The sequence below is a fragment of the Dinoponera quadriceps genome, unplaced genomic scaffold, assembly GCF_001313825.1.
Source record: "Dinoponera quadriceps isolate SergipeBrazil2010 unplaced genomic scaffold, ASM131382v1 scaffold707, whole genome shotgun sequence".
Classification (NCBI taxonomy): Eukaryota; Metazoa; Arthropoda; class Insecta; order Hymenoptera; family Formicidae; genus Dinoponera; species Dinoponera quadriceps.
The window spans coordinates 476,491-489,094 of record NW_014555450.1 but is presented as its reverse complement, the minus strand read 5'-3'; the positions used below and the strand labels follow the sequence as shown (position 1 = coordinate 489,094).

Genomic DNA, 12,604 nt, shown 5'->3' with positions numbered 1-12,604 from the left:
AATATGACTCAGAATGTAAACAACTTTCTATTTTTAGTATAGCTTAATAGCAACTTAGAAGAACCTTTCATTTTCAGGTGGCACAACTTCAATCTCTCCTTTAATGATCTTTTCAAGGAATTCGGATACATAAAAAAGAAACCAATGCAAGACGCATCGAATGGATCCAGAAGCATGTACCAATCATACTTATACTTTCCCAATGTTGCCAAACGAATCTTGGGCAAACAAAGAAAGTTAATCTTTCTGAAAAATTTACGTTTACTTTTATTAATTTTTTTCAAGCAAATCTGGCTAATATAACGCAGCTTAGAAAAAAGCTGAGAAAAAAGCAGATCCAGTGTATACCGTTCGCTGTGTTAATCTTGTCTTCTATGAGAAAAATACCACTGTTTGTGCAATTACATTGTCATGATCTCAACATGTCTCACGAAAAAATGTTTGACACTTCGACAATTTTACACTTCTCTGAGTATTTTACTAATCCTCTTTCAAGGTAAGCGGTAGATATGACAATGATCCGCGAATTTTCTCAGAATTCCATTGAATATTCGGATGTGTCAAATTATGTTAAATCTTCCATACATATAAGGAACCTCCAGTTAAAGACGCCTTCATTGTACACTTTCGTTAAAATTCTATTTTATCGCGAAAAGAAATATCTTCATTTTGTATTCTTATATTGAAGGTTTATAGAGTGCTTGAAAAACAAAATTTTTTAATGTCATTATTGTCTCAAAATATGTTTGTCTAACATTGAATATAACTTATCGCTTAAGGTGGAGTGTGCTCAAAGTAATATACTCAAATGTAAATTTATCATTTATAGTGAATCATGGTGCAATACCGCTAGCAACTCAAGAAGATTTACTACATTCGTTCAAGAGCTATTACGACGTGGCGATGTTTCACTATACGGTACCAAAGGAAGTATTAAGGGCTACATGGCAGTTTGCTGCGTTTATGGATGATCCAAGTTGTCAACCTCGGGAAGTATACATGTAAATAATTTGATCTTTCTTATTCATCTATTGCATTGTTATATATTTAATTATTATTGGTATATTTAAATATAAAACGTAAGTTGTAACTTTCAGACACTTAAGATTTGGTAGTTATCCAATTATATCCGCAAACAATGAATCATTCTTCATAAATACACATGTCAAAAGCGATCATGACATCATAGTCACAACTATGACAACTTATCAGCCAAAACTTCAAACTGTTGTGCCAATTTATGGGCCTGAAGCTGGAAATTGGTTTGTGGGAGCTTATATGTCTCCATGGGACCAAAGAGTACAACAGCAAGTATGATTGTTTTGTTTAAACACTGCTAGTATTTGTTAGTTCCTTTTTTATTTATTCGATCATATATCAGAGAACCTTCATTATCTATACACATACATGATCTTCCTTCAATAAATAGAATTAAATTATAATTAAAATAAAATTATATAAAAATTAGAGACTTACATATTAAATTTATTATCTCTGATATCCTTTCATCAAATAAAGAATTTAGTAATTAATTCTCTCCCTAATAATAATAATAATAATAATAATAATAATAATAATTGGAAACCGATTGATCCAAATTAATAATTATAAAACTATGTTTGATATATACTTCATTCAAAATGATTCAATTCATTTTTCTAATCTAATTCTATATTTCAGGGTCTAGGACATATATGTCAATACAGCATAGGTACAGTAGCTTTATGGTCACAAGTAGATAATATTGAAAACATTCCTATTGGTTACGAAATGACATCGCAAACGAGTACGATGACAACGTACTACAAGTAAGATCATTATTATTTTATTTCTCGCAGCCTATCATTATTCAAAGTCTACTTGATTCTATCTCGAGCCTTATATATTTTTTTTAATACGAATAAAAGGAAATAAAAATCTATTTAAACAATAGGTAGCTATAATTATAATTTATCAATTGTAATTTCTCGATTTTTCCATCCAGAATATATATTCCATCAGGAATATGGGCTTTCCGTGTATCTATATGGAACTGTAGTTTTACCCTGTCAAGTCATCACGATATTCGTGAGCCATGCATCAATAGCATGTCCTTAAAGGGACGCGCTTTACCAGTATCCAATCATCTTCATCCTGAGAAGTCTATAAGTCTGAATACGTATGCTAATTATAGCTTTATAGAATCGTCTCCTTACGAAGATAGTTATTACTACTTATCGATAGTTTCGAGCAGTATCATCAAGTTCAGCATTAAGGTCGATGTATCTGGTAAGTTGGCAAGTTTTACCTCTTAAAATTGATGGTTGATTTTTCTTCAGTTTCTAATATTTGCAGAAATAATTCGCACTGTAAACACGTTAGGATCGCAACATTCTATTACTAAATACCCCATCACGGAATATTGTATTATTATCTTCAAAGTAGTATTGTTTTTCAGAATGTCCAATCAGAGTGACGGAGGAATTTTTCAACAAAGAATATATCAATACTGCCGTAAGTTTTAATTCCATAACTGGTCCAAATGCCAAAGATTTCATAAAACGTGCGCAGTATTACGAGGAAAATAATACCAGCGACAAATATGTGTCTCACAAAATGCAAGTTTACCGGAGAAATGGGGAACGTAACATTAGAGATGTTTGCATGCCACGCCATCAACTGGTTCGTGTGAAACACGCTGAGGCGCTTTCGACCATTTATCTCTTACAGGTATTTCTCGAATCGTTAATCATGAGATGAAAATATTTGAGTTGATTACAAATCGCTAGTTGTTGGACTATCAAAGTAACAATCAATCGTATCCCATTTTGTTGTACTTTTCTTTGTTTAGTGGTCCTTTTGTATTTATGACTTGTGCACACGTTTCAGGGAAAGGAGTGGTTGAATTCGCGTTTGATGTTGACGGATTTGGTCCCCCTAATGACGCAATTCAGTATTTTGCCAATGGTAGATACTGGTGGTACGCTCGACATCAGTGCGCGATTACAAACGGAAAAGGTGAAAGATCTCTTTAATAGTCGCGAGAGAGAATTAGTTCTCATAGATTATAATTAATTTAATCGACGAACCGGTCAGAACATATATTTATATTTTTGCAACACTTTTTCAGCTGACGTCAAAAATATTAGTACTGGTAACAATGTGTATTCAAAGAGGTCGTATACCTAAATTGGGGGAGTACCATTCATGTCAAAACGATGCATTATCGGCGAACTTGTCCTCGTTCGACATGCATAACGCGAGTTTGTTAATAGCGTATCCACAACCGGATATGTGGTATATTATTTTTGACACGATATGTTATAATTATGAGTAAGTGCTGTGTAAATAATCTAACTTCTCACTATATAAATATTCATTCTTCAATCATATTACATGTGTAAATTCAGAAGTTTATTCTCAATTTAGCAATCCGATACGTTGCCCATTCGAGGATATTTCAGTGCTGTTGAACGTACGCATCAACAAGTGCGTGTATCCCGATCCAAGTCCTTGCGGTGATCACGGCGTTTGTCGGGAAATTCAGAGAAACAGTCTCCATTACACAACATGCAATTGCTTCGAGGGTAATTAGCGTAACCTGATAAATCCATTCAGTTTTTCCCATTCAGAATTATTCGCACTGATTCATTCGGTAATATTCTGAAAACAATTTTCGTTCCAGATGATTTAACAATTAAAAGGAACCTAGCTATTCAGAGATTTGCTCAAGTGATTGAAAAAGTTCCTTAGAATTGCTTATTGTCCTATATTTTAATTCTCTCTCGTAAGTCATCATTAACTATAACACCTTAATTAATTAATAGGTTACGCGGGATACGATTGCAGTGATGCTTTAAGCACCACCGCCGCCATTTCCTCAGTCCTGAGCGCCACGATGCTCACTTTAAGCAACGCTTTCTTCATACCAGCCATTTATTTAGCCGTGAAACGAGAACTGTACGCAGAGGGCTTGGTGTACTCAGCCACCATGTTGTTTTCGACCTTCTATCACGCCTGTGATCAGAGTGACGGGCGATTCTGCATCATCAAGTACGAAGTACGAGATTCACTCGATTCACTTAACACATATCTTTAGGGACTTTTATCTGAGAATTTATCTAGAGAAGCGTGTATATATATAATTTTCCAGTGATCTGACCGTTCTGCTATTTCCAGGCGTTACAATACAGCGACTTTTTCTCCAGTATTCTCGCCTTTTGGGTGACGCTGGTGGCGATGGCGAAGTTGACCAACAAATTCGTGTTGATGTGCCATATGACAGGAGTGTTCGTAATCACGGTCACCGTGCAGATCAATAAAATGTGTCTGAACAGTATATTGATACCGCTGATGATGGGTATACTCATACTTGTGAGTCCCCCCTGAAAAAGTAAATCTCGAATTAAAGAGGAATTCTAGCACCTACTTTTTACGGACGTGCATTGCAGATTTTCGTGCACACTTATCGCATTTTTCGCACCGGCAAGTGGAAGAAGCCGAAAGTCAAGGCGATAGTGGGTCTGTTGTTCGCTATAGTGGGTATCTCGCTCTATTGCTTCGTCGAAACCGAGGGAAACTACGGAGTGCGTTCGTGGTGTATTTGAAATCCTTTTTTTTTTACTGGGGACAGTTCGCAAAAATGTCTTCATTAATTCCTTCGTTGCAGTATATTCACAGTATGTGGCACATCGTCATGGCGACGTCGCTGATATTCCTGCTGCCACCTAAACGTGCTACCTCATGGAGAAACGCTTCCTCGAACGACGACATCGAGTCGCGAGACTGCAAAGAACATCACGGAACTCCGACGTTCACGATAGTCGAACGGGCAAAGTAAATTGAAACAGGTATAACTTTATGAGATTAAGAGAGATTAAATCAAAATTTGTGGAACTTCTTTGCGAAAACACCGCAGATATGTGTAATTTTGAACTTTACTTGAAGTTGATTTAATATTATCACGTTGTTTTCGAGAAGTTATTTCTCTCATTATAATAACGAACAATAAGAATAAGGAGGAAATCGTAAGTTTACGGCAAATTTATATTTTATATTTTGTGCCAAAATGTATACACACATGAGACTTAATATTTTATAAGCGCAAAAATATTATGTATATTTTATATCAGAGTATATCTGAATAAAATATAAGACATCTCGATAAATGCTGAAGTTTGGTCGACCTCATCTCGGCTGTCGAAAAAGAAAGTCAAACAATTTTCGTCGCAGATAATGATTTGTCGTAGATTTTTCAACTGTCGGTGTGACTCCAAAAAATCTCGAAAAAATCTGCAAAAAATATTAGACTGGCGAGAGAAGTTGCGAGAAGTTTTTGAATCCTCTTATTGAAGAAATATATATTATAATGTTATTAAAAAGAGATATATACATTTTATAATATATATTATATATAATATCCTAGGATGCTTTAGCTAATCTCTTCTACCTTTGTTTTGCTAGTGGAGCAAAATAAAGGGGTGATGAAGGGAAGAGGGGAGAATATAAGAAGTGTAATGATAACCGATGAGCGGCTTTTGATGGGAGAGGAGGAGAAGACGAGAGAGGAGAGGGCTCGGTCTTGAGTGAGCTTTAGCGATAAGGCAGGAAGTGACAAGTTAAGCGCGTATCAGACTACGCATTGAAGACTAAGATTTCGTGTTGGAGATCGGGAGTCTTGAACAATAAGAACGATGCGAGGTTTTAAATGAACGAGCTTCGATTAAATTAGGAGTGAGCACGTCGCTGCTCTACGATATAAAGACCGAGTGGAGTCCTTTTGCAGAGTAACTTTTAGTAAACGGTCTCTCCGATCGGGGATAAATCAAATTTCCTTTTGTTTTTAATTTTTAAAGAGAGATGTTATCTCTCGCATATTATTTCGCTATGTTCCGCAGAAAATGCCGTCAACCGAAACTTCTCGATATTTAAAGTGAAATTATCATCGGCGTCAAATGTCTTCTTTGAAACATTTTTTTTTTTTTCATTTAAAGTATTCGTTTTAGTTGACATATTTTAAGGCAGAATTGAAAATTCGTCGGTCATCGCACGTCCTGTCTCGCCACATGCCTCATTTGTATATGCGATCCATACATTCCATGACATACGATACGATACGCCGACGTTACGAGCGCCAAATCTTGCCCGATAATCTTGCATTCTTTCGGCCGGGAGTAGCGATGAAGAGGACGTTCCAACCCATAGAAGCAACAAGTACTCAAAATTTGATTACGTAAAACCACTCGGGCCAGCCAAGGAAAAGATAAACGAAATTGCATTCGAACAATATGTTGGGCGAGAAATGGAAAAGGGACTTATTTACGATCGGCTCGTGGCGGAGCATATCTTGATTTTACTTACGGCCCCTTGTAAACCGTTAATGTTCACCCCGTAATGTATTCTTGTCGCGGTATGTATTGTTACATCATTCATTTTTATACGTCATCATTATTGCTTATTAATCACTTTCTATTGGACGTAGGTGTCGGATTATACTCGGGGGAATTGNCGGTTCCCCCCCCCCCCTGCCGATTATCACGGATGGTGTCGACGCTTCTCGTGAGAGGCGCCCTTGTCCGCGCTCCCCTTGGCGCCCGTTCGCGACCCTTAACGATAGCCGGCGAACACGACTGCGCCGCATTTGCGTTTCGGCAGTCGCGGAGCCGGCATCGATCGTCTCTCCTAATCTCTTCCTCATTTTCTTTAACACAACGTGCGTGTGCGCGAGTCGCACGTAAAACCGGCACACGATCGCATCTCGGTGAGTTCGATTTTTTCCGACACCTCGGCTACTCTCGCTCCGGTTTTTCTCGCGAGGGAAAACACGCGGTAGCCAGTTCGTCAGTCGCGCTAAGATTCTCGCGTGATCGCGAGAACGGATCCTCAATGAAATCCTGCCAGTTGCAGAACCCGCCCGCCGTAACAGTCTTGCGACACCGATTCTCCGAGCAACGGGATTATTCGCCGGATTTGTTCGAACCGCGCCTCAGGGTCACCGGCGGCAGCGCATTCTGAAGTTCACGGGTTCAACGAATCCAGCGGTCGCGGCGCCGAATTCCCTCGAATCGCCGACGACGACGACTCCGTCGTTTTTCGCGATTAGTTCTCGTCTTTTCCCATTCGTCGTCATTCGACCCACCGCCGAGGGGGATGCCGGGCCCGAAGGTGCTCGTAGATTCGCCGAGATTGCGGTACACGGACGACTTCGTCGAGGCAGAATACGAGTATCAGACGACGAGCGTGACCGAAACCGGCGGCGACAATGACGACGAAAGTGCGTACACGGTGAGTGCCCGTCTGTTCATTCGTCTGTCCATCCGTCGATCGATCCATTGGAAGTGTGCCGACGCGCTTATCGCGCGATACGGCGATGCCCTCGGTGCGAAATGTACCCCGCGGCTCGATCTCCTGTGCAACAAGCAAGGATCCTCGGGGATCCTTCGTCGAACGATCGTCGTGATTTTGTGATCCGGAGGAGTCAACACACAAAGTGGCTCTCGATACGCCCGGCTGTCTGTAAGCGAAGCGTTTATTTACGTTATTCAGCCATGGGAATAAGAGTAAAACGAGAAGTAAACAAAAACCTTAAACGAGACAAGGAGAGTCGCTTGAAATGAATTGATACATTAAATTACCCCCCGATGGAAATATGTTGCTGAAAGCACCGTGGAACCTTGAAAGATTCTAACTTTTTTTTACGAAATTTCATATAATGTTGTGAAAAGTTAAATTATACTGTTGAAAGGTAATAAAATCGCTTCTTTGAAATATTAGATATGAAATTTGCTGAATCTTTACCGAAATATTGCTGAAATAATAAATGGGGTCAATTGAGAGAGAATTTCAAATTCATTTCACAAATAAAATTTCACTATATTTTCGGCGAATTTTCATTCCCATCAAGATAAAAAATAAAAACGCGTTATTTTCAAGTTTCAATTTCGACATTATCATCGAGTAAAGATGCGAGACATGTTTGTGAAATGTTGATAGATGTTCCTGCGTTTACGTTTACTCGTGTCCTTTTGTCTCGTGCAATACAAAGCTTTGAAACACATGTACGCGCGCGCGACTTTAACTGCCTCGCTATAACCGACACTGTCGGATGAAGAGCTGTTTCGGTGGAGTAGCCCGCACAATCACTCATTCGGAGCAACGGTCGCATAGTTTTTCCCTAGGAAGGAAATGTGAAAAGGGTACATTTTCAAATGTTTTCAAATTAGAATATTTCCATTTTCACAAATTCACGCTAGATGACAATTCAATTAGTACAAAGGTTCAAAAGACATCCCGGAGATGTTCGAATACTTCTAGGATGTCTTTTGAATACGTATGCTATATGGGAAAATTCATGATCCTCTGAGGGCTAATCGTGAATCTTTCCTTCTAGTGAACTCTAGTGAGAAATTGAAATTTTCTAATTCGAAAGTTTTTTTTGAAATGGTCACTCTTCGTGTTTCTGCCCTAGAAAATAATTATGCGATCTCTGTCCAGATGCAACAGATATTGCATTAATAATCGTATCTTATATATATATAGGGTGTCGCAAAAAATGTTACCACACTTTGATTGTTTATAAAGTGTTTATTAAATATCGTACAATGTTTATAACGAACTACATTAGTGCAGTAACATTTTTTTGCGAGTATATATCTTTTTTTTTTCTTTTTCTTTTCTCTCTCTAAGAAGAATATCGAGCTATTTGGCTTTTTGACAATAAAAGCGAGAACTTTATTCCCCAATATTGCGTTCGATACTCCTTGTAATGGCATTTTTTGCGACTCCTGCATATATTGCACACGTCGAACTTGATATCAAATAACGCGTCAAACGTCATTCGATAATGCATGCCTAATTGTTTTTCCAGTTGATCGCAAGCTCGCGCACAGATTGAGTTCAATTGGGATCAATCGCATCCTGAGTCGCTCAAAAGTCTCGTCCGAATTAAATTCTTTGAACGCGCGCTATCAAGATCAATAAAATTCTTCCGGTCATTAACACAGCTGCCGGTCACGTGAGGATGTGTTGATAGTTAGTGCACGTATCACGCACTGACGCGGGATCGGCAGCGAAATTGTTAAGGGACGTTTTCACTTCGAACATTATTTCAATTGGCCCCAAAATGAAGGTCTTGTTCAATAGACAACTGGATATTATCATATTAAAATCATAAATTATTATTGCTGTTGTTGTTGTTGTTGTTGTTATTATTATATCGTTTATTTCTCAGCGCAACTCTGTACAATCGATATAAAATTCAAATTCAAATTCAATTTTTTAACCCGATAAAAAATTCAAGATACATATGTAACTTCTAAGATGGATAGATGTAATTAAGATGAATAGATGTAATTAATGTATTCTCTCTCATCATATTTATTATTATTATTGATGTTATTATTAATTACCTGTTATTAATTCTCAAAAAAATACCCCACACACAGGTGAGACCTACGTCGACGAAACTGCTGATAAGGACAATGTTGAACATCCCTAAGTTAGGTCTGATGCTGGTAGGTTGGGGTGGCAACAACGGCAGCACTTTGACAGCGGCCCTGCTGGCAAACAAGTTTAAGTTATCGTGGGAGACGAAAGAGGGTGTGAAATTTGCGAACTGGTAATGCGTCCTAATAATTCATCTACTGTAGTTGTGCCAGCCAGAGAAAAATTAACTATAAGATTTNCCCCCCCCCCCCCCAAAATTAATGAATTTTTAATCTATTGCTATTTTTTTCTGAAAAAATTAATTTTTCTTGTCATTTTTCATCTTTCAGATATTGATTCATATTTTCTAATCTTTTATATTTAGCTATATAATAATATTTAATACTTTTTTCTTTTACTTAAATATGCAGCGAATTAACGTTTTATCTTTTATTCCGCAGGTACGGCTCGCTGACGCAAGCGTCCACCATCAGGCTCGGTAGGTCGAGCAAAGGGGAAGTGTGCGTACCCATGTCCAGCATGCTGCCCATGTTGAACCCCGAGGATGTTGAGATCGACGGCTGGGACATCTCCGACATGAATCTCGCGGAAGCGATAGCGCGCGCCAAAGTGTTGGACATGAATCTGCAGCTGCAGCTGCGGCCGCACATGGCACATATGCGGCCACGCAAGAGCATATATTATTCCGACTTTATCGCCTCGAACCAAGTGAATCATTTTTCCCGATTATATTCTATGAATTATTACTATTATTGTTATTCTGTAATAATGAAATAATGTTTACAGGGTGAAAGAGCGAACAACGTCATTTCGGGGACCAAGTCCGAGCAGTTGGAGCTGATTCGCAAAGACATCGTGCAGTTCAAGGCGGCGAAGAACTTAGGCCAGGTGATCGTCCTGTGGACCGCCAATACCGAGAGATTTTCCGAGATAATCGCAGGTGTTAACGACACGGCTGACAATTTGCTGAAGGCGATCGAAGAGGACCATTCGGAGATCAGTCCTAGTACTATGTTCGCTGTGGCAGCGGCTCTAGAAGGAGTAAGATATCGTGAGAGAAACACACAGAACTGGGGGGATACCGGTCATATTAACCCATTAGCTGCCACGATCTCCGTTTGGGGATAATAATTTGAATATAATTATACTGTTACACAACTTTTTGTGCGTATATATAACTTATCCGGCCAAAAATTTCAACAAAAAAAATTTGGCAGTTAATGAGTTAAAGTCACATGAGCTCGGAAAACAAGTGAACCCCAAGTGCGCGTAACACAGGTGCTAGATTCGACGACGTGTCCCCTGTGATCGATTACGGAAAGAAGTCCGTGGCTCAATTGCTGATTGACTTTGCGCTCTTTCAGTGTACTTACATCAACGGCTCGCCGCAGAACACGTTCGTGCCGGGCGCCTTGGAGTTGGCCGAGCGGCAGAAAACCTTCGTCGGCGGCGACGATTTCAAATCAGGCCAGACCAAGCTGAAGTCTGTGCTTGTGGATTTCCTCGTGTCGGCCGGCATCAAGCCGGTATCGATCGTCAGCTACAACCATCTGGGAAACAACGATGGTTATAATCTGTCCGCGCCGCAGCAGTTTCGCTCGAAGGAGGTACGTAATGAAAGAGAAACCAGATTGATACGTTTCTCACGCCGAGAGAATTAATGCCGCTCAATCTGCGATCGATCTCCGACACAGATCTCCAAGAGCAATGTCGTGGACGACATGGTGGAGTCCAACAGGATCCTCTACAAGACCGGAGAGAAGCCCGACCATTGCGTCGTTATCAAATACGTTCCCTACGTTGGTAAGATCTCATTGCAACAGTGTATAATATCGCCCACGTAATTGTGCTAACGTCTAGTCTAATCAAAAATAAGTGAAAAGCAAAATATTGTATTTGGATGAGGAAGATATCTCTATTGTGTTCTAGAGATTGGAGGCTACCACTGATAAAAGATTGAGGTGTTCTTATTTAAAATCGTTTTAAAGTCGTTTTTTAGGAGATTTTTAAACGTTTCTTTTGAAGAAACTATGAAATGTGCAGTTCCGAAGTTTTACAAATATTCGTCTGTCTGAACTATGTGCAGTAATTGTTATATATTATTATTTTCAGTATTAATAAAGTTATCAATAATTTTGCGCAACATTGAACGAAAGTCTTGCTCGCATGGGTAGCCACAATTCCGGACGTTGTGAGCTCGTGAAACCACACACGCAACGGTGAAAAAATCTTTAAATTATAAACTTGTAGCTATCGTTCCTACCACAATAGAGAATTAAAATTGATTTTTCAAAAGAATGGTACGACTTAAAAATCGATTTCGGTCAGTCCTTCAGCGCCAACAAGATTATTTATAACTTTACTAATACTGAAGATAATAATATGTAGAAATTACTATACATATAGTTGAAATATAGACATCCGTTTATTCAAAACTTCAGAATTATACGTCTTAATTCTTAAAAAAGAATTTTAAGAAATTATGTACCAAACCGAACGTTCCAAATGAGAACTGGAACGTTGAAACTACCGTCTTTTGACATCCTGATCTTATTTCTTTTATCTTCTTCATAATATCGTTTATTTTTTTCTAGGCGACAGCAAGAGAGCTATGGACGAATACACGTCTGAGATCATGCTTGGCGGCCACAACACTATCGTCATTCATAACACGTGCGAAGACTCGCTCCTAGCATCGCCCATCATACTCGACCTGGTGATTCTCGCCGAACTCTGCTCTCGTATCACTTTTAAACAAGCGGACGACGAAGCCGGAGATTTCTCCGGCTTCCACAATGTCCTGTCAATATTATCTTACTTGTGCAAAGCTCCCCTTGTACCTCGGGGAACTCCGGTGGTGAATGCTCTCTTCCGACAACGAGCTGCCATTGAGAATATCCTGAGAGCTTGTTTATCCTTGCCACCGGAGAACAGCATGTTGCTGGAGCACAAGGTCACTTTCGAGATATAAGAGAGCTGAGAAGGCTGGAACAATCGTCCTCGTCAGAGAGGAGAAAAGTCCGCGATGTGTCTTTTAGTTCGGTTTGCGATCCCTTTCTTTTTGAATCCGATATAGAGAGTAGAAATTCATGATATCGATCGAAATCGAGTCGAAGATTGCAAGGGACGAGGAGATGAGAAGAAGGCAAAATTTTGCGAGCTGATCCCCCCCCCCCCCCCC

At 39.3% G+C, this 12,604-nt stretch overlaps 2 protein-coding genes across 4 annotated transcripts; both read left to right on the top strand.

The window, feature by feature from the left end:
• Positions 1-15: 15 nt before the first annotated feature.
• Positions 16-5,024, top strand: LOC106744285. 2 transcript variants are annotated; one of them, XM_014618929.1, is made up of 13 exons: positions 16-496; positions 830-1,001; positions 1,098-1,311; positions 1,681-1,808; positions 1,985-2,268; positions 2,438-2,709; positions 2,869-2,997; positions 3,110-3,312; positions 3,409-3,566; positions 3,807-4,039; positions 4,159-4,353; positions 4,431-4,565; positions 4,649-5,024. In XM_014618929.1, exons 1-13 carry the CDS (start codon positions 412-414, stop codon positions 4,817-4,819), a joined length of 2,379 nt encoding a protein of 792 aa, XP_014474415.1. In that variant the 5' UTR covers positions 16-411; the 3' UTR covers positions 4,820-5,024. The 2 variants fall into 2 exon arrangements, with proteins under 2 accessions (XP_014474415.1, XP_014474416.1); XM_014618930.1 differs by lacking the exon at positions 16-496 and having other exon boundaries at positions 912-1,001; positions 1,085-1,311; positions 4,649-5,023.
• A 1,477-nt stretch (positions 5,025-6,501) lies between these two features.
• LOC106744284 (inositol-3-phosphate synthase 1-B) lies at positions 6,502-12,598 on the top strand. 2 transcript variants are annotated; one of them, XM_014618928.1, is made up of 8 exons: positions 6,502-6,739; positions 6,886-7,263; positions 9,423-9,595; positions 9,864-10,131; positions 10,210-10,464; positions 10,788-11,030; positions 11,118-11,226; positions 12,018-12,598. In XM_014618928.1, exons 2-8 carry the CDS (start codon positions 7,129-7,131, stop codon positions 12,392-12,394), a joined length of 1,560 nt encoding a protein of 519 aa, XP_014474414.1. In that variant the 5' UTR covers positions 6,502-6,739; positions 6,886-7,128; the 3' UTR covers positions 12,395-12,598. The 2 variants fall into 2 exon arrangements, with proteins under 2 accessions (XP_014474414.1, XP_014474412.1); XM_014618926.1 differs by having other exon boundaries at positions 6,880-7,263.
• Positions 12,599-12,604: the final 6 nt, after the last annotated feature.